General features: G+C 37.1%; 3 protein-coding genes across 11 annotated transcripts; all 3 read right to left on the reverse strand.

Annotated features, from left to right (window-relative positions):
• Positions 1-574: 574 nt before the first annotated feature.
• Positions 575-1,405, reverse strand: LOC106414171 (F-box/LRR-repeat protein At3g60040-like). The gene has a single exon (XM_013854877.3). The coding sequence runs from the start codon at positions 1,403-1,405 to the stop codon at positions 575-577; it is 831 nt and encodes a 276-aa protein (XP_013710331.3).
• A 14,171-nt stretch (positions 1,406-15,576) lies between these two features.
• Positions 15,577-17,514, reverse strand: LOC106415357. 5 transcript variants are annotated; one of them, XM_048764839.1, is made up of 6 exons: positions 17,198-17,514; positions 16,857-17,089; positions 16,703-16,791; positions 16,130-16,243; positions 16,018-16,050; positions 15,577-15,915 (listed from the first exon to the last, which is right to left on the reverse strand). In XM_048764839.1, the coding sequence occupies exons 2-5, from the start codon at positions 16,960-16,962 to the stop codon at positions 16,018-16,020; spliced, it is 342 nt and encodes a 113-aa protein (XP_048620796.1). In that variant the 5' UTR covers positions 16,963-17,089; positions 17,198-17,514; the 3' UTR covers positions 15,577-15,915. The 5 variants fall into 5 exon arrangements, with proteins under 5 accessions (XP_048620796.1, XP_013711487.1, XP_013711489.1 ...); XM_013856033.3 differs by having other exon boundaries at positions 15,577-15,912; positions 17,171-17,513; XM_013856035.3 differs by having other exon boundaries at positions 15,577-15,912; positions 16,018-16,047; positions 17,171-17,511.
• A 272-nt stretch (positions 17,515-17,786) lies between these two features.
• LOC106415356 (ankyrin repeat protein SKIP35-like) lies at positions 17,787-21,537 on the reverse strand. 5 transcript variants are annotated; one of them, XM_048764837.1, is made up of 5 exons: positions 21,378-21,435; positions 21,157-21,211; positions 20,408-21,061; positions 19,445-19,877; positions 17,787-18,853 (listed from the first exon to the last, which is right to left on the reverse strand). In XM_048764837.1, exons 3-5 carry the CDS (start codon positions 20,989-20,991, stop codon positions 18,056-18,058), a joined length of 1,815 nt encoding a protein of 604 aa, XP_048620794.1. In that variant the 5' UTR covers positions 20,992-21,061; positions 21,157-21,211; positions 21,378-21,435; the 3' UTR covers positions 17,787-18,055. The 5 variants fall into 5 exon arrangements, with proteins under 5 accessions (XP_048620794.1, XP_048620795.1, XP_013711482.1 ...); XM_048764838.1 differs by having other exon boundaries at positions 21,174-21,211; positions 21,378-21,434; XM_013856028.3 differs by having other exon boundaries at positions 20,408-21,211; positions 21,378-21,537.

The raw sequence follows: 21,537 nt of genomic DNA on the forward strand, positions 1-21,537 counted from the left end.
TGGTGGGTCTGGAGGGCGGTTAGAGTCACCGGAGTTTGGGTCAGCGGTGGGGGAGGTGTAGGAACCGTCAGCGGGTTGTTTACCCAGAGCAGTCGTCTGAGAGAAGAAGGTAAAGATCGTTGTTTCCATCTTGGAAAAATGAGTATCCCATGAGTCTGAGCAGATTTTGAGCTCATCGGACTGTCGAGCCTGAGCCAGACGCATTCCCTCGAGCTGTTCTGCTACCGATCGTTCTTGTAGTCTCGTTTCTACCATCGTCCGTGAGGATCGTTTGGCTCTGATACCAAATGAAGCAGTAAAAGGGTTAGATGGATAATCTTCACTAGAGATCCTCCGTGGATCTTAAATGAAGAAGAATCAAAGACTAGAAGATGGTACAAAGGAAGAAGGACCACCTCGAAGCACAAGATCCAACAGCTACAATGGCTGACACAAGAGAGAGATAGAGATAAGGATAAAAGATGCTTTTGATTGCCTTGCTACGTAACAACCAAATCAGTACTTAAAGACGTGACCTCACAACGGTCAAATAGTCAAACAGGCGACTAGAAACCGGTTTATACATACCGGGAATTTATTTGAAATTGAAAACATAACCGGATATCTCAAATATCATGTAACACCTAGCTTCCACTAGGGAAGCCAAGTTCACATATGTGTACTCCTCTAACGCATAGTCGCGGTAGTTGAGGGACACAAGACTTGGGGTGTCAAACGACATACCACCCCTTAAAAGCTCAAAGTCATAGTAAATTGATAGCTTCTTGATGTTCGAACTACATATACAGAATGAGGTTCCTTCACAATTTTCGTGATGTACATATAACTCCTCCAGCACAGGACAACCACTTAGAAGCACATCACACATATCGTCACCATCAAAAACAATAGAGTCTATGACGAGGCTCTTAAGCGCTGGAAGATACGCATCTGGTTCGAACTTGTCGAGATATATTTGTGTTCCCAGTGTCAGCTTAACCAGAGTCTTGCTCGTTGAGAGCTCAGAGGGCAGAAAGAGTTCATGCTTCCTCTTTAGACTTAGGCTCATCTCCAAAACACCACGCTCTAGTGCATTACATATCCAGGCAGACAAATAGGCCATCTCTCCGCTCTCGTGAATGTGAAGCTTTAGAGAGAACTTATTGATGGGAGAACCACGTTGCAAAGCCAGTGTTCTGTCCACAAAGTGTCTGAAGCTCTCTCGGATCACAGGCCACTCTTCTGGTTGAAGCAACACAGAGTCATCAAAATCAAGATTATGCACTAATCTAAACACATGTCTCCACTTTTTAGCAAGAACAGATGTTGAAGCAGCATGTTTGGTCGGAAGTAGGGACAAGATCTTTCCCAGGACCTCGTCAGGAAGCCAGCTTATTGCATCTCGCAAGCCAGCGTTGACTTCCATACAGACAGAACCCAGTTTCTTTTGCTTGAAAAATGAAGTGAAGTGAGCTCAAAATAAGAGGAAAGAACAAAGACCAGAGAAGCTAAAGGTTCTGAATTAAAAGCATGATAGATTCAAGCTCGGGCAACACAAGTGGCAAACTACAACAGTTTCATCGAAACTCAAGCTATCTATAAGAGATTGGAAGCTCAAAAGAATCACACTTTGAGCGCTTGTAAGGACAGAGTAAACCAATATGGATACAACAAAGAAGATGTACAATTCACATCAATGGTATTCCACAGTGGAAAGAAAACTAAACTAAAAGAGGGTTTTTTACAGCTTCAACCTTTCGTTTTGAACCGGCAGAGGACGTTAAACAGATGATGATAATTTTTTTTTTTGGTGAATACAAGGGAGGAAAACCTCCCAAGTTTAATTTATTTCAAAACAAAAAAAACCTACTACTCGACCACATGCCTCAACTTAGGCGGGCCTGAACCATCCTCAATCAACAAGAGACTAACTTCTACTGGAACAACATCAAAAATATGGAATCCTAACGCTAGAGAAAAAGCATATGTAGCCAAGCCATCTGCAAGACCATTAGCTTCTCTGTAGACGTGTTTAAAGCGGACTATCCAGTCCCTAGAGATAAAGCCATAGCACAATCGTACTAGGAAGGACAAATGATGCGTCTCCGCAATCCCTGTCTGAAAGAAACCAACCACCACAGCAGAGTCCACTTCTACCTCCACACACCTCACTCCTTTATGCCAAGCAATCAACAGACCATAGTAGACACCCCAAAGCTCAGCCAAAGGTGCAGAGCAACGCCCGGTATTCAGACCAAAACAACAGAGCCAACTACCATTCTCATCTCTCAACACACCGCCAGCCATAGCAAGCCCCGGATTCCCACGCGAAGCCCCATCCGTATTCACCTTAAACCATCCTGTTGGCGGCTTTTCCCACTTAATCCACCTCTCTACTCTCGTTATCCTCACCGCTTCTTTCTTCGTACTGCACATGTTGATTTCCTTGGCATGTTCTTTAACAAACTGCACTCGGTCCCTACACAGCCGCTTCACCCCAAAGACGTTCCCGCACCGCCACTTCCAAGCCCACCAAATTGCTACTGCAAAAAGAACTACCCAAGGACCCGTCTCAGTTTTAACCTCCGAGCTCGAAAGGTTATCATAAGTCCATTCAAACAGAGACTGCCGAAAGAAACTTTGCCTCTTAACCCTCGGTATAATACGGTCCCATATACCTTGCATCGCTGGACAATCCCTAAGAACATGTATTATCGACTCCACACCCCCTCTACACACTTGGCAGACATTAGAAACCCCAATATGCCTTCGAAATCTCTCCTCATTTGTCATGATAGCTTGCTGAGAAACCAGCCACAAGAAAACGCGTATCCTCTCCGGTACTTTCAGCCTCCATATACAGTTATAAAATTGTTCCATATCCTGTGTGAGGACATTTTCTCTTGTTAACAGTGCATAAGCTGATGCAACTAAGAAACTACCATCCCGAGTCTCTCCCCAGACCAACTTATCCTTAGCTCCTGTTACTGTGTCGAGAACCACTGATCTAAGTTCCAGCCTCTTATCCTCATCAACATACTGCCCAATAACATCAAAATTCCATCCCCTATCCTCCTGCCACAACTCATTAGCCTTGATATTCATGAGCGCGTCTGAAAGATGTCCATGCACAGAATCTACCAGAGCTTCATTACCCAACCACTTATCCGTCCAAAAACGAATGCTTGCACCATCACCAACAACCCAAGCATAACCCTTTACAATCACCTCTAAGATTCCGAGCCCCACACTCCGCATAGTCGAAGACCATGAGCCAGTAGAAGCAAGCCAAGATAAATCTTGTAGATCACCGACGTTATACTTACAACGCAGAACTTGGGCCCAAAGGCTAGTTCTATCATTAAACAGTCTCCAGCTTACCTTTGCTAGTAACGCCATATTCATCTCCTTAGCATACCTGATCCCCAAACCACCATCCTGTTTTGGTTTGCATATTCGATCCCAGGCGACCAAATGCTGCTTTCGTTGTTCACTCGTGCTTCCCCATATAAAATCCCTTGATAACTTATCCAAAGCATTAAGTGTAGATACAGGTAGCTGAATATTGCTCATACTGTGAACTGGGGTAGAGGACAACACAGCTTTAGTTAAAGTAATCCTACCAGCCCGGCTCAACATCTTCCCTTTCCACCCTGCTAACCGCGAGGAGACTCTCCCAATAACTTCACTAAACGTATCTTTATTGATCCGTTTATGAAGGATCGACATTCCCAAGTACTTCCCAAGATCATGTGTGGATTGAATACCGCTTTCAGATGTGATACGATTACTCAAATCCAGAGCCACATTCTTGGAGAAAAAGATCTTGGACTTCTCTAAGCTCACCTTCTGGCCTGAGGCATTGCAGAACCTCTCAAGGACTCTGCGAATCACTCTGATCTGCGCTACAGATGCCTCCGCAAACAACAGATGATGATAATTTGATTCTTCGATCCAGATCTATCTACCGTCAAAGATGATGAAGTTATGGAAGAGAACAAGATAAAAAGTAAAAGAGATATTAATAATTAAAAAAAAGCTAATTAGAATTTTTATTTTTGTTAAATTTATATTTGATATTTTTTAATCTCAGAAATCTTATTAAAACTACTCGGACATGCTGAATACATTATTTAAATTGTTGAATACTTATTTAAACTTATTTAAATATTTATTGAAAAAAATTAAAACATTACAGGGATTGTTTGTTATTGAATTTATTCAATATATTAAAAGCCAAGAAAATGGAATCCATAATAATATGTATTGTTTTTTTATTGGTTGTTGATATTAGTTGGATTTTTCATATTCAGCTTTTTTTATTATAAGTTATTTATTTCACATCAAATTATTATTTACTAGAGTAGGTCTACGTATTATTTACTAGGGTACATCCGCGCTACGCGCGGAATATGCTGTAAGTGTAATATATCAATATATATATTTTATAAATTATAATTGCTTGAGATTATAGGTTTGTGGTTTAAATAGATATTTGTGTTTTTTTAGTTCTTTATATTTAGATCATTTTGCCATATTTTTATGGTTTTTATAAGGATGAAATCACAATTCATATGATTAATATATAATTCAATGGTCTATGAATAATGGGGTTATGGGTCTTGTTATAGTATTTCTTATGAATGGTGTAAACTATTTTTTTATTTCCTAATAACGAAACGATTTTCATAACACGCGGATTATATATCTAAATTTGTTAAACTTATAAAATTTATCCATAATTGATGTTTTTGTCTTTTTCATTGGTTTCAAGAAAGAGTTTAACTATCATTTGTAATTTTAAAATAATTATACTTTTAGCTTAATATTCTCGTTAGAATACAGTTTTTTAGTATGTTTTAAGTTTTATTTTCTATTTTTGATTTTGGTATCTTATAAGAGATTGTAACACATTTTTTTTTAAACTAACACATTTAAGTTTCGCCAATTATTTATTTAAAGATAAAGTTTAATTTGATGGCTAGATAACTCAAAATAAGTCTCATGTGCAAATAAACAAAACATGGAACAATGTACAAAGAAACTTAGAGAATGATGTGAGAATATGTACGAGGAGACCTCTAGTAAATCTTTTTGTGTTTTGGACCTGATATTTCCGCCTAAAATTTTAAGAAAATTTTTTTTTCCACTGAAATATTATTTGTTTCAAATAAAATAAAAGAATAAATTTAAAATTTTACATAATAATAATTTTCTAAAACTAAAACTGAAAATCTAAAAATCTAAAAATAAAACATGAATCCTAGTTCTTTTGAAAAAAAGAAAAAAAAAACTCTGGTTCTCTCAACTTATTTTCTCTCACCCGTCACACAAACTCATTTCAGATCTTTAGCCGCCACACCAGATCTATCTCCCGTGCCTCTCTCTGACACCGGAGTTCTCTATCTCTAGCCGGACCTCTCTCACGCTCCCTCCTCTCTCACGCTCCCTCCTCTCTCTTGCTCGCCTTCAGGACTCCTCTCTAGCCGGATTCTCTCTCTCTCTCTCTCTCTCTCTCTCTAGACGGACCTCCGTCACGGTTAACTCTCTCTCTCTCTCTCTCTATGTCTGTGTCTATGTGTGTGTCAGTTTTGATTCCGATTTGTTTTTTGTTGGTGGTGGAGGAGATTGGGCATGAAGCCTCACGGAGGAGGCTCCTCGCCGTGACTTTTCCGACGTTTCTTTCCATCCCAGCAACCTCAGTAAGTTGGATAGTTATTAGATGTTCATTGTTGCCTACTAAAACAGTTTCGTTACAGTATCACAAAGTTTTTAACTTTTGATGTTGTTTGTTTGTTATCTATTGCAGATTGAAGCATCTGGTGGCGATTGTTCAGAAGATAAACTATAGATTTTCAAAGGTTGAAACTTTGACGGTGGAGGATGGAGAAGAAGCCGCCGGCGGTGGAGGCTTCAGCAGGAAGGACGGCGGCGAGCAGACAGCGGTAATCTTTCCTCAGCCTCGTCCGCTGTTCATATCCAAGGTAGTTTTTTTTCTTTTTGGGTTTGTTTCTTTTGTTTCAGTGAGTTTTCATTTGTTTATGCTGAGATCTGTATTAATGTTTCCAAAGTTTTGTGGTTTTTTTTTGTTTTTGTTTTGATGAATCGGCATTTGGGGTTTTGAATGTTTATGCAAAGAGAAACTTTTATGGTGTTTAGAAAAAAACTTTTATGATTTGAGAGATTTCGGGCTTGTGTGTGTTTTGATCCCTTTATGTTGTTATTGTGACATATCTCAGGCAGTGTGGGTGATCTATGGGTTGGTTGAATCGAACAAACAAAAGGCCCAAATTAAAAAACAAATACGGCTGATCGAAAAGCGAAGATAGGCGCGACAACTTGCGTTAAATGAAGTGTTGCGTTTTGGCAAGCGGGACACGTGTCGACACTCCAGGACTCGACTTTGTGACCTAGATGCTGAGGTGGCGCAACAGGAAGGAGACAAACATTTATATATATATATATATATATATATATATATATATATATATATATTTTTTTAATATATTGTATCAAAATTTATAGTTTTTGACGGTTAGGTTTATAAGATTTGGACATATACAAAAAATATTTTATCATAAGTTGTAAACATTTTTCAATCATTATATTTTTACTAAATATTTCATAAAATTTCAACTTTAACTATTTTTATTTAATTTAATAATTATTTTTTTTATAAAAAATGTCTTAATTGTTATTATTTAGTTATAAAATCAAAATATGAAACATTAAATAAAAATAAATAGAGAAAGTGTTGATTTTTTATCTAAGAAATTATTATGAATTATAAATATTAGATGGATATGTAGAAGAAAGAGAATATGATGTGTTAAAGTATAAGTTTAATATAGGGTGTTAAAAAAATTAAACCAATGCACATAGTCTATATCTACTAAAGATTTATGCAATTATGGGAGTGACTGGAATGGACGGTAAATTTATGTTTTTGACTGTAGAAGAACAACACTATGGGTTCTGATCAATTCATAGGTTTACCAACCGTTTTGTATTGTACCGATGTGAATAACAACAAACTTTTTTTGCATATATCTATGTATCTATATGTTTTGTTACTATTTAAACCGCAGTGCAGTTGTTTCATAGTTGTTCTGCGGGTTAACATTCGAACCCATAAACATAGATACAACTAATTCTCAATGGATATAGGTACGATACTTAAAATAAATCTCCTCAAAATTTTTTGTCAAAAAAAAATCTCCACAACGCATAATTTATCTAAATTAAAACATCTATTGATTTTTTTTTGGTCGGCCAAATAAAACATCTATTGATATTTATAGTTAAAACTTATAAACAAATGTGTCAAAGTAACTAAAAATCTGTAAAGAAAAACCTGTAGGAGAGGTAAAAAGAAGTTTCAAATGGTTCTGATCTGGTACACTAGCAAGTATTATTGAGTTTATGAACCTATATTATTCAAACGCGTATTAAAATGTAAAACTCATTATTTTAATATATAACGTCCATGTCAGCTTATTAGAGATTCTTGCTTACGCAATGCCCATGCTAAAAGTAAAGTAGAGAGTAGAAGTCAAGGGGAGAAGAACCTAGTGATTGTGGAAGAAGACTACGCCACACGCGCACACGGATTGATTTTCTTTTGTTTACTAAATCCACAAAATAAAACCCAGAAAATTCAAACCTTCCAAAAGCAGCAACTTGCCTCTCTCATTTGTCAGCTCCCTTTATAAATAAAAAAAAGTCTCCTCTTTTTATTCTTTACAGCATTTTACAAAATCCCTTAATTCACTGAACCCTCCTCATATTCTCTGACCCTCTCTAAAGTCTTTTATTAATAGCCTCAAAGATTTACTATTTAAAGTATCATAAGCTACTAGTAGTTTTATACATATTCAAAGATCAGACCAAACCCACTTCTTGTTTTGTTTTAGGACAAAGAAATCTTGGTCTTCTTCATCTCTTGCATAAAAGTACTTCCTTTCAAAGATCAGACCAAACCCACTTCTGGGTCGTGGTGGTTTGCTTTAAAGCTGCATTGGTCAACTAGAAACTTCGAAAAGGTAGTTGCTTTAGCTTGCATTCAAGTCATGGACGTCGGAGAAAGAAATAACCGGAAAAACGTCAACTTCAACCGTCCGCCGGCAATGGTGTTGGAGAACAGCAAGCATGAGTTACGTCGGACGCAGAAAAGGTTGATGATTCCGGCAAGTTATTTCAGTTTAAAGTCTCTGGTTCTGCTGGTGGGTCTAACGGCGTCTATGTTGATCCTTCCGTTAGTTTTGCCGCCGTTACCTCCTCCACCCTTTATGCTTCTTTTGATTCCGATTGGTATTATGGTCTTACTAGTCGTTCTTGCCTTCATGCCTTCTTATTCTAAGGCCAAAGATGTAACTTGCACTTTTACGTAAATCCCTTATTATCCCCTATATATTATTTGAGAAGTATTACAACTTTTTTTATAGTCACATGTCATCACTAGATTGGTATTATGGTCTTACTAGTCGTTCTTGCCTTCATGCCTTCTTATTCTAAGGCCAAAGATGTAACTTGCACTTTTATGTAAATCCCTTATTATCTCCTATATATTATTTGAAAAGTATTACAACTTTTTTTTGTAGTCACATGTCATCACTAGAATGATTCTTAGAATCATTAGAGAAATGTCCATCTAATTATATAATAAGCTTTTTATTAAACTAACAATAAATTCATCATTAATGTACTTTATTATTTCCTTAAATAAAATTTACGGAATTGCCTAATATAGCTAAAGTATATATGACAATTAATGATTTTGAATAATAAAGATTTGATGAAAAATAGTGTATCTTCTATCATATTTGTTTAATTTTAAACTAGTAAATAAATTAAACAACCACAATAACCATATAATAAAATTTTAGATTTTTATGTATATTTTATATTTTGAATTTTTACAAACAACTATAAATTACTAAACTGTTAAAAGTCTCACATTCACATTTTATGATCCATGGTTTAAAATTTTTGTTATGACAAAATACAAATGATTATAAAAATTATATAAGTAAAAAGCCTAATTTAATTAATTATTAAGATTAATATATATATCGTTTTAAATTAAACTCTACACCATATAAAATACAATATTTTAGTTTCAAAATTCACTTTGAACAACCTTTTTGATAAAAATTTTGAACGATCATTGACAACTTATTTTTTAAAAAAATTATAAATTACTAAAACTATTAATCCCACAATGAAAATTTTGTTATCAATAATTTAAATTTTTTTTCTATAAAAGATACAAATGATCAAAAAACTATATGAATAGAAATCATCATTTAATAGACATTAATATTAAAAATATACTAAAATATATTATCTATGTTAGTATCATTTAAATTTAATAACATATCCTATCAAATATAAAAAAAAAATATTTTTTGGATTAATAAAATTGATTTATATGTTCACACCAATTTAATTATATATTTAATAGTTACTGACTTTTAATTATTTAATATATATTTATTATTTCATAATATGTAAAAATATTTAATACATAAAATAATTTATATATATGATGTTGATTCCGCGCCTTGCGCGGATCTTAACCTAGTTGTATTTTATTTCATTACATTTTAAATTTTAATACACAACCAGTCAACTTGGTTTCTGATGAAACATGAAGAAACACCAAGATTACTGACAAGTCATAACAGAAGAGATTAAGGAGACTAATCAAGATTAGTGACAAGTCATAATAAAAGCAAGAGTAATAACCAGCAATTTGAAGGCAGAGGTTATCCCAGGAAAGATCTTTAGATATTGTTAAGGCGGTCTCATTGAGTCTAACTATAACCTCGTTGGAACGTTGGTGTGACTTGTGAGTCTCAGTGTTGAGCAAGTACCGTACCATACTGAAAGAACGTCAAAAGCAACAAAAACATGTATATTTTAGACTCGATTTGAGACTCAGAATGCCATAACATCATATTAATACGATCTCATGATACAAACGTAAGTTTAGAAATTACATCAAGTTATCAAGCCTATGGACCAAGACCTTGTATCTGAATTGCGTAAGAAGTATCACACTTACCAAGATAACGCCTAGCTAGCCCAGGTGATGTGGTACAATACCTCACTCTTTCCGGTCAAGTATAATGTAACTGAACTAATGTTGTGCGATATTCTTGAATGATTAATTTCATAGGAGCTAGGACGCAAAGAGCATATCCCTAGAGCTTTTGTTATTAATTGAATAATTTAAATCAAAACAGGAATACAACGTTCGTAAAAGGATCTCACGTTCGTAAAAGGATCTCACTCGCTAGATAGTACTCTACGTCAGCATCAGTATCCCTTGGATCTAACATTTGTATCACACTACTTAAACAGAAGCTAGATACATTAGTTCTCTTCGTCAGCGTCAGTTTCCCTTTCACGACGCTTCACATCTTGTGTTGTCGATAGCGAAACCACCAGCACATATCTTTGATCAATACCAAGCCAAGCATGGTTCAGGAAAAGAAAAATATTTCTCTAGGCAGTCATCAGGCACTACTAAGACGACATTGTAATCTCTTAAACAGATAGACTCAAGAAGAGTGACGAAGTCCGACTCTTCTTCGTCTGGTATAGCTTTTGAAATCACCATCAAATTTTTCTCTCCTCCTGCGCGTTTATGCCACACCGCCCAGGTAATCATGTCTTGTAACATATTATTAAGCCTCATACGTTTCTCACCTAAAGTTGAGATAACCATTCCGGCTGCGCCATAATAATCAAACGTATCTTCTGACGCCACCAGAAAAAAGCTCTCTGCGTAGAGAACGTTCGACTCCCTCTGTAACGGCCCGATCCCTGGCGTCCGACCGGAGTTATCGAAAGGGCGTTATGGACACGTGTCTACTCATTTAGACAACCATACGTGTCCCGTTACTGGTCCCAAGAGTCGACGGACGCATAACCTTCTTTGAAATACCGTCACACCCACATTCATATACTTCTACTTACAGTCCTGCACACAGGGAAATGGAAAGGGAGGGATGAGTAACAAGTTACTCAGTGAAGTGACTCTAGATCAACCTGCCCGCATGACACTCTATACTACTCTATGCGGGAAGTAGGATTGACTAGCCACTACAATCAGGTAATGTATTTTCATCATTTCATATCATCATCATTATTTCCAAACATTCAACTCCATACATTTCTAGCAACCTAGCGATCAATCAATACAATGATCCCACTCATTGCCACACACGTTAAACCCTAGACTGAACCGTCTCCTCATACTAGACCGACTTGATCCTACGACACCTTTAACTCCCCGTTACCCGACCATGATGCACGTTTTTATATCCCGCCTCTCGCGGTTGGCACACGTTTGTATCATCAGTGGGTAGCTCCTACTAGGCTTCTACCCCATATTCTTGTGGATTGGCCACATCTCCTATGGGTGCTTCCATATTCTTGTGGATTCGCCACATCTCCTATGGATACCTAGCGAGAACTACTGCCACACATACTTTCCTTAGACTCTATATGCTTCCCCACCCATGCTTAACCGTAACATCATTCTTTCATACTTTTACTTATCTTTTCACATCCTTATCATTTTCACTTATCCCTTCCCATTCTCATTTACTTTCCTTTTTCATTTAGACTTGTGCTTGGACTCAATCACTAGACGCCACCCGTTATCGGTGTCACACACAATACACATCGCACTCATGTTTCACTTACAATATCAACAGCAATTAGTAGTCATCTATCATCTTAGCATTCATTCTTCCTAGCATCCTAGCTTTAATCACAAACCACTCGTGGGACTACACATCCAAGCATACAAGCATCAAATACTAATCATTCACCACCACAACAACACAAGACAGTTCATTAAGTCTCATTTAACAGTATGAAGGTTCTTATGCATCATGATCCATTCATCTATCAACCTAGTACTAACCAGGTTCTATCATCCTAGCTCTTCAAACAGGGTCTAATCAATCCTAACTCCAACATAAAGGAGTATACAGAACATGAGAACAAGATGGGTTCAAGACACTCCACTTTAGCCTAGATCTGGATCTGGAAACAAGAGACAAGGGAGAGGAGATTGAGATCTGGTCACCACCACCACTACACGGCGCCGGCGAGGAGAGAGAGAGAGCGTGCGACGGCGAGGAGAGAGAGAAGAGAGAGAGGCGTGAGATGAGAAGAGAGAAAAGGAAAAGAGAAGCTTGACGGCTAGGGTTTCCTAGTCTCTCTAAATCTCTGCAGAGCTTCGCTCAAGTTTCAGAATGAGAGAAAAGAAGGATTGCATCTCTTTTTATAGGAAAGGGTGAAGGGAACCCTAGGTTTTTGTCAAATGGGCCGTAGAGAAGCTCATTCTTTTATGAAATTTTTTGGGCCAGGAACCGGGCCGTTACACCTCCTTGAATGAAATTAAATCCTCAAAAGAAGAGAGTTCGAAGTCCTTGGCGTCCCAGAAGACTCATGTTGTAGCATCTGCGCGAGGTTCCGCACAAAGGGACATTAACACATAAACAGCTAAGATGCGCAAAAGAAAAACAAGCAGATCTAATAGTGACTGCAGGTAATACACAAAGCTACATATCTTACGGATTCTATAATCGGACATGGTTTCGACGGAGATCGATGGAAATATTAGACTCTGAGAGAGGGAGTCTTTTATAACAGATTTTTAGATACTTTTTTTGAAACGTTTGTTTTTAAGCTTTATGTTTTTTTAACTAAAATAATTTTGCTTTAACTATCGTACCCAGTACCCATAACTATTTTTTGTCCATGTGTCTGAATGGTAATCAAAAGAAACCAGGGTAAATAGTGTATTCTTTTCCATTCTTTAAATTTGACTCAATTTAAGAAATGTTTTTTCGTCAGATATTCCTTCTCATTCTTTTTAATTTAGAGAATTGTAGAATAAAAACATTCCTATATTTGGTTCATCTTTAATCATTTCTTCTTTGTTTATATTAATCTTTTAACAGTCATCGGTTAAAACCTATATTTATGAATTAATATAGTAGGAGTATTTGGCTAGTTAGGAATGCTCTGATATTCGAACTTACTAACATTTGCCCAGCTGATATTGTTTGCAAAGCTTTAAGATTGGCAAAGGAATGGATTGAAGCGCAACCGCTAAAAGCTATGAGCCCGGCATATTCCTACACCCAAAGACAGTCAGCGCCTCACACTATAGTATGCTGCACTGATGCAGCATGGCGTATCCAAGATAAGATGGCGGGGTGTGGTTGGGTGTTCAAAAACGAGACAGGAAGCATTATGGAACAGGGATTAGGCCTGGGCAAAATAACCGGAACCGAAGAACCGAAATATCTGAAACCGGAACCGGACCAATATCCTCAAATACCTGAGCGGTTCCTATATTTTTATATCCGAAATAATCGAACCGAACCGAGAACCAAACGGATACCCGAATATATAAAAATATTAATTATATATACATATAACATCACTAAATATATATTTTTTATTTAAAATTCTATTAAAAGTATCTGAAAATAGTTGAGGATAACTAAATTATTATAAAGTATCCAAACTACCCGAAACTATCCGGATAGTTTTATCCGAAATATCCAAAGTAATCCGAAATATCCAATTTTTTTATCTAAATCATCCTAATTATTTGATATTTTACCCAAAATAACCGATATTTTATCCAAATTATCCGAACTACCCGAACTATCCGAACCCGAACCGGATCCAAATGAGAATCAAACTTTTTCCAGATATTTTCCGGTTCCTACATTTATTATCCGAACCGAACCGAACCCAAAACTATCCGAAACGAACCGAACCGAACCGAAAATAGGTCAAATACTAAATGGATCCTCTAGCCCCTATCCGAACTACCCGAAACCCAAAATACCCGAACCGATACCCGAAATGCCCAGGCCTAACAAGAATCATACTCTGAACGTTTGTTGTTTCCCAACTTATGGCAGAGGCGATAGCTGTCCGGGAGGCTCTGGTGCATGCCCAGTCTCTCCTCTTCACCAAAATCTGCATTCAGTCAGATAATCAAGTGCTCATTAATGCACTGCTCTCGAAAAAAAGTCCAATGGAAATCTACGGAATCTATTTGGACATCAAGTCTCTATCCTCTGCTTTTAGCTCTATTCAGTTTTCGTTTATTCTCAGAACCTTGAACTCCATTGCTGATGGTTTGGCTAAATCAGCTCTTTGTATCACTCACTCTTTGCCTGTTTAAGGCTTTTATGAATTCATTTGATTGTTCAAAAAAAAAAAATATTAGGACCCATGGTGTTGTTCTTCTCTAAGACATTAGGAGTACTTCATATAGTGAATGCATTTGTAATAGTGAGAAATGTTGGGCCATGCTATATGGAAGGAACGCAATGGCAGAAAGTTTGGGAAAGATCACAAGCCTGCATCGGGGCTAATAAAACTCATTGATAAACAGATTCGAAACTCCATTTTCAACATGGATCATCGACACAACTCGGCTTACCAAGGGGTCATGGGAACGTAGTTCTCTTTTAGATAATTAATCTCTGTAATGTAAAGCTTTTGTTTTTCGTTTCAGACTCAAACAAGCAATTTCGGTTGTAAACTGTATTTTTTCGTTGAATTAATTTAATATTCTTTAAAAGAAAATGTTTGCCTAAATTTATTTTTATTTTTAGGTTCTGTTTTTAACTTTTTATATATAAAAAGTTGATGTAATTTTTTAACTTTATATATACTAGAGATTTTGTCCGGGCTACGCCCGGAATTAGACAAATGTCAATAATATATTTAAGATATATAATGCACATATATTACATCCCTTGATATAACCATATACTGAATCAGAAATGAGTAAAACTGACAATTTATCATTTGTACTATCTAAAATACATATGGAAAGATGAGCAAATGTGTAATGTGTAAAAAATAGTTAATTCTAAGTTACGATTCAACTATATTTTGTCTTATATATTGGGTTATCATGAAACTAAATTATTAATCATAAGTAAAGTCCATCCAGTCGCGATAAAAATTAATCATATGTTTTATGTACACGTGGTTTATATATTTTAAATTTTTTTAATTTGTCATTTTTACTATTATGAGGATTTTTTTTTATAAATATTTATTGGTATTACAATTTTTAATATTTTCCTTTGGTTCATGTACATTTATTTACACTCATGTGTATTAACTATCGTTGGGAGAAACCAAGAAATCGGACCATATATATAAGTCGTAAGAAATTCCAGCTATGGTTTGGTTACTTGTATACTATCGCTTTTTCAAATATATTGAGTTTCATACTTTAAACTCAAACGCCTATAAGATAGCGGACAAAGCTTCGAAGGCTTTCCCTTGTAAACTAAGTTTCACGTTTACATCCATTGCTTAATGGGCCTAAAGAAATTAAGTCCCATTAATTATTGGGCTTGAATAAATTTGAGATTTCTTAAGTAGTTGGTAAGTTAAAATATAAGCGCATTTCTTAAAGAAGAGGACATCCGAAGGTAATGGGAGCTAGTTTGATGCATTGTATAAACTCCATGTTATAATCTGAATGTATTCATGCATGAAGTAAACCACACCATTGTTTACCAAGATGCAAAAGCCCGTAAACATTCTTTTAATTAAAATGCACATAACTCTGCTCACAGTCGGAGATAGTTTGCAGTACATTCAAAAAGTATAAAGATGAAATATAGGGAAATAGTTATTGCACAGAGCTTGTAATGTGGGGTAGAAAATCCAAGTGAGAACGACGGTTTGCAAGACTTCCAACTATCACTTACATAGCGTTTGCGGCTCTGCTCTTCATCTTCAAAGTTCGGTTGTGTTGGTTGATTCACTACTCCATTGCTTTTGTGGTGTTGGTTTATTATGAATTGCTGACCTTGGTGGTTGGTTGTGACAAAGGTAAGGATTTCTTCATGAATCTCATGTCTTCTTCTAAACATGTAATAAGTAAAGTCAATTGGGTGGTAAATGTTTCAGACAGTGCTTATCATATATCGTTTTGCTTAACAGAGAAGAGAAGGTGGTGAGACATACCTATCTCCAGAGTTGCAACCGACGGACCTCCTGCTGCAACAATAATTACGTAAGAAAAAGGCTTTTGTCCTTAGAGAGACTCATCAAAAAGGGGCAAATAAGATGTCCTTACATCAGACTGCTTGATTTCACACAGGGTGCTGGACATATATTGGTCTTTGATAGATAAATCACATCCTCGGCACCCAACAGTGAATACATGGCCCCTCATGATATGGTGTGGGTTCTGAAATTACATAGAAAAAAGCATTTAGGACAGTTAGAAACAGAAGTATCGTAGTCAAGAAGTGGAAAAGTATCAGACATAACAACATAGCTCTGTTGGAAAAATATAAAAGAACCGAACATGAAGTGAACTAAACTCGTTGGGCATGAACTGAAAGACCAAACCTTCACAACAAAAAATTTAACACGAAGTGCACACTGCTAAACCCTCAATGTGCAACTTGCAGACACAAAAAAAGTCACAGAGACACATACATAACAACATACTTATGGGTTATGCCGGAAAAAATATAAAAGAAACGGACATGCAGACAACTAAACTCGTTGCTCATGAACTGAAAGACCAAACCTTTACTAAAAATATTACACGAACAGCACACTGCTAAACCCTAAAGGCGCAATTAGCAGACTATTAGATCAAACCAATAAAAAAAACAATCACTGATGAAACTTGACCCACCTGAGAATACTGAGAAAGTAGCTTTGCCCGTGGAGCCTTAGCTAGCTTCTTCCCTGCCTTCGACTTCTCACCATCCGTCACCACTTCACCTAGATCCACAAAAACATTAGAAATCATAATTAATGAGACAAAATCGTGAGACAGACTACCAAAACTGCTATTGTAGGTGTCACCACCACATCGGCTTCAGGGTTTGTGTCAGCTTCAAGAGAGATCTCCATCACAGGCACATCGGTTAAAACAGGCTTCTCTGCATCCATAGCTTACGGATCAGAGGATCCAAGCTCCGACTCTCCAGATTCCGAATCCAGAATCTGAAACCGGTCCTTATTTCTCAACCGGAACCTCGCTCGCCGACAAAGACCCCGCCGGTTCCGCCGCCGCTACCTAAGTTTAAAAAAAAAAATCGAAAATCAGATTTGAAACAAAAAAAAAAAGAAACTCAGATTCGGATAAGAACTAACGTACAGATTAAATAGCAGCATGGATGTTGACCTTAGATCGCATGGTAGGGCGTGGAGATGAGAAGACACTTCAGGGGATGAAGAAGAAGAAGAGAAACTCTTGGAAGATGAAGAGCTACGACTGGTCTCAACCATGTCTCACAATTTTTTTTTCAATCTCGATCTTGTTCCCGATATAGAGAAGGAGAGGAAAGAGACGGAATCAAAAATATCAGAGAGACTTTATGTAAATGAGAAGAAAAACAGAACTAAACGTCTCGTCTTCATCATCTCCACGTGATAACCAAACTAGACATTAAATCATATGTATTTAAAATGGGCCACTTCGATTTTATATCAGCCCACATAAGTGTGGCCCGATTATAACTTCAAAGACGGTCTGACGTGGCAAAACGAAGCTTCACTATTAGTTGATTTTTTATACTGACGTGGATAGCTTTAGAGTGGAGGATATTGGCTTTTTAGTATTGTTAGATTAGATATAGGATATTCCATCAGTGCCTACCCCTAACATAAATCAATTGTCTTTGGTTCAATGTTCAAACCATGATTTGTGATTAGCCGAATGGTTGAAAGAACATACCATACTGAAAGAACGTCAAAAGGAACAGAAACTAGTATGATTATAACTGAGAATGCCCATAACATCAAATTAATACGATCTCTTGATACAAACGTAAGTTAGAAATTACATCAAGTTATGAAATATATATAGGAAGAACAAAAATATACAAAAAACATGCATCATATCAAACCCCATTCCTCAATTCACACTCTTTTATTTCTCTCCATTCTTATTTTTTCCAACTATCCATAGTAAATGTGTCCAAAGCAGATCCATTTTGCTGAGAGGCTTGTGTTAACTCTGTCTCCTTGCTTCTTTCATGGTTTAACAGAAAATAGCAGTAAGGTGATGCTCCAAAACCGCCATAAGGCGAGGAGTCTCGCCTACTTCCACAACAGGAACATCACATCCTTGGAGCTGTCTCACAGCTTCAACGAGCTGTCCTCTCAGCCTCTGAGACAGCAACCGCCCACCCGCATTCACACACTCTCTATACAGCGGCATGTATGCAATCGCTACTCTTAGCGGCGCAGGAAGGTCTCTTAACGAGATAGCACATTCTCCTCTCTTCAACACCCTCATAAAATTCATGAAGTCCTCATGGCTCTCTCTCATTCCTTTCTCAAAAGCTGATTCCGACCAATGCTCTCTGAGAAACGACTTCAGATCAGAAGGAACGGATTCATCATCTGATGACCTCGCTATGCTGTCTGCAACTGAGTATGTAGCCGTTGGATCTCCCAAGAAGTCTGATTTGAGGAGAAACTCCACTCCTTGGAGAGACCCTCCGCTTCTTTCTCCAGCCGCTTTGAGGATTTCGATGCTTAGAGCTGTTAAGACAGGTGACGGAACAAAAGGGAGGAGATAAGCAGCGACCTCTACTTGGCTACTCGAAGTGGCGGCTGTTAGAGCAAGACAAAGCTCCATGTCGCGACAACCTCTTTTCACAAACCACTGAACAACTTGCATACAGCCTCTCTCTGCCGCTCTCATCAGAGGACCTAAGAAGGCAATGGCGTTGCCTTCTTCCACTAAACACTTCATTGTCCCGAGTTTACAGTAATGCGAGGCGAAACCAAGAGCTAAGTCCACATCCACATCTAAGCTGTTCCTTTGAGCAATCTGAATCAGACAAAACACAGTACTTGAGAACACAAAGAGATCTTAAATTCTAAAAGTAGGGGTGCATTCAGTTACCTATTTGGGTCTATTCAGTTTTCGAGGTTAGAGATTAAAACCCCATACGAATGATTTATAAACTTCCGTTTGGTCGGTTCAGATCTTTTGCGGGTTTGGATATTTTTTAAAATTATGTAAATAAAATTTAAAAATCCCAAAAACCCAAAATCCAAAAATAAAAGATAATATAGAATATATAAATTTGAAAATATATGTTAAATATCTAAAAATAACATGGAAGTTAGTTTGGTTTAGACATTTGGATAGAGAACCAGTAGACATCTAATGTATTTTCCGGTGTTTATAGTATTTTGGATATTAACTTTAGATATTTTCAAGTATTTTGAATAATTCTGGATATCTTTTGAGTATTTTGGATATTAGATTTTAAAAATATAATTTTAATTCGAATATTTTCAGGTACCATAATATTTTAGTTTGGTTCGGGTCGGGTTCTCGGAATCGGTTCGGTTTTTCAGGCTCGATATTTTGACCAGCCCTATCTAAAAGCAATAAAATGAGTGGTAAGCTTACATGCAACAAGACGCGGACAAGTTCTGTACTACCAAAACGTGAAGCTTCAAGGAAACATTGATTCACGTTATCTGCACCACCTTCAACAAGCATACCGAGGAGTCCTTGTATGACGGTAGATGATATTCCAGACGCCCAACCAGGATCAAACGAGTTGGAAAACAAAGTGAGAGGGAAACAAGCTGCATCGAAGGCCTCAGTGAAATCTCTTCCTGAGAGATGGTTCCCTGCTAGTTCTAGAAACATCTTGAAAGCAGAAAGCTGTAGTTCAATCTCAGTAGGTGAACTATGGCTAACTCTATCCCTTGCTCTTTGGCATCTGGAGTGGAAACCTATACATTTGAGAGCCCATTCAGTGAACTTCTGAACTTTTGCACCAGCTTCTGCTTTCAGGATCTCGTCCCCGTTACACTCTTGGAGACGCTCCTGCAACCTGAATATTAGGTAGAATGAAAACATAAGACTAGGATTTATATCATAGTAACTGTACCGAAGTTTTTTAATTATGGCAGTTAGTTCGGATTATTCGGTTAGGGTAATTTGGTTTTTGGTTAGTACTGTTCAACCTAAATCTTATTGAATTAAACCGAAATAAAGTTATGTTTGGTATTTGGTTTGGTATTTGCTACCAATTTTTTTTTTGGTTAAATTTTGGTTTATTTTTGTTAAAAATTTCGGATAATTTTGGTTAATTTAGTTTGGATCAAAATTTGGTTAGTTCGATTTGTGTTTTCGGATATAATTTTTTTATTTTAAAGAAAACCGAAGTAACCAATTGCTGAACCGAACCGAATCGAACTCTTTTAGAAAACCTACTGAATCAAACCGAACTTCTAACCATCTAACCGAAATTTTGGTTCGGTTCAATTCAAAATCCCAGGCCTAACCGAGAGACTGCAGTAGCCAACCTGTTATAAGCATCAGAAACTATAACAATTGAAAGAGAAAGAAACGCAAATGTACCTTTGAGCCATTACAGTAACACTATCAGCAAGACTCATCGTCCGGCTATGGCAAGCAGAGACACATGAAGCTAGAAACGAAGTCCTAAGAGTAGCTCTTGTAAAGTCATGAGCACCATGACATACGATCTTCTTAATCAATCCGGTAATCCCCTGAAACTCTTGCTTTGTAGTCAAGAACCAAACAGAATCTAGACCAACGCACAGAAAATCATTCAAAGTCAGCGGATCAGCTAACTGAATCAACCTCTCTGCACGTTCCCAGTCCATTGAGGCCACAGCGCCTTGGAAGACTCGCCCCAGTTCGATTCTTTCCTGTCTACTAAGCTTTTTCTGCTGAGAATTATTTTCCTTGTCGATGAGATCCTCGCTGGCTTTGAAGTTTAGTTTCTTTGCGCTACAGCCACAGCATTCGCCTGGACTAGTCCCAGCTGGATCCTTTCCTATCAGAGGCGCCTCTCTTGAAAAAACCACATTACTCGCACCCTCGCCTTCTTCATTCTTCTCAGAGCAGTAAGGCTCATCAGGGTAGTATATCTCATCATCACTTAACTTGATATCATCAAACACTGCTTCTTTCTCCATTCTTCTTCTTCTCGAGATGTATTATTCACAAGTTCACACACATGAAGAACCAAACAAAACTTCTCTTCATCTGTGAACCAGACACAAGAACAAAAAGGTCTCAGCTTTTATATGCTCTTCCAGATTTCTCCAAAATATCAAGATAGCAAAACGTTCGAAATCTACAGAACCAAAACCATCACCGAGTCTTGACCATGGCATACGAAATCAACAAGAAGCCCTAGATTCGAAACAAATACATCATCAGCAAAGATATTCGATTGCGCTCAATCAGCAGCAAAAGAAAGAACAAAAAACAGAACACTAAATCGAACATCCTATCAGACAAAACCGAATCTGAGTTTCAGAAGAACAACGTAATTGAACATGAAGAGAGACAGAGAAACCTGGACAAGATTTGTTCCATTAGAGAGAGAGAGAGAGAGAAAGAGAGGCTGAGAAGAACCCCCTCTTGTGTGCATCGGGTTCTTGTTTTTTTATTACACGAATTATATTTTTAAAATATAAAATATTCTCTCTTTGAATTATTTACATTTGTCGAATCTT

Source organism: Brassica napus, chromosome C8, assembly GCF_020379485.1.
Source record: "Brassica napus cultivar Da-Ae chromosome C8, Da-Ae, whole genome shotgun sequence".
Classification (NCBI taxonomy): domain Eukaryota; kingdom Viridiplantae; phylum Streptophyta; class Magnoliopsida; order Brassicales; family Brassicaceae; genus Brassica; species Brassica napus.

Excerpts from the sequence above, each read along its gene's own strand:
- LOC106414171 (XM_013854877.3), bottom strand. The coding sequence starts at position 1,405 with ATGGAAGTCAACGCTGGCTTGCGAGATGCAATAAGCTGGCTTCCTGAC.
- LOC106415357 (XM_048764839.1), bottom strand. The coding sequence starts at position 16,962 with ATGGATGCAGAGAAGCCTGTTTTAACCGATGTGCCTGTGATGGAGATC. Across the intron at positions 16,792-16,856 it reads GGTGACACCTACAATAGCAG|GTGAAGTGGTGACGGATGGT; the intron begins TTTTGGTAGTCT and ends TTGTGGATCTAG. Across the intron at positions 16,244-16,702 it reads TACTTTCTCAGTATTCTCAG|AACCCACACCATATCATGAG; the intron begins GTGGGTCAAGTT and ends ATGTAATTTCAG.
- LOC106415356 (XM_013856028.3), bottom strand. The coding sequence starts at position 20,991 with ATGGAGAAAGAAGCAGTGTTTGATGATATCAAGTTAAGTGATGATGAG. Across the intron at positions 19,878-20,407 it reads GTTACTGTAATGGCTCAAAG|GTTGCAGGAGCGTCTCCAAG; the intron begins GTACATTTGCGT and ends CCTAATATTCAG. Across the intron at positions 18,854-19,444 it reads TTGTCCGCGTCTTGTTGCAT|ATTGCTCAAAGGAACAGCTT; the intron begins GTAAGCTTACCA and ends TGTCTGATTCAG.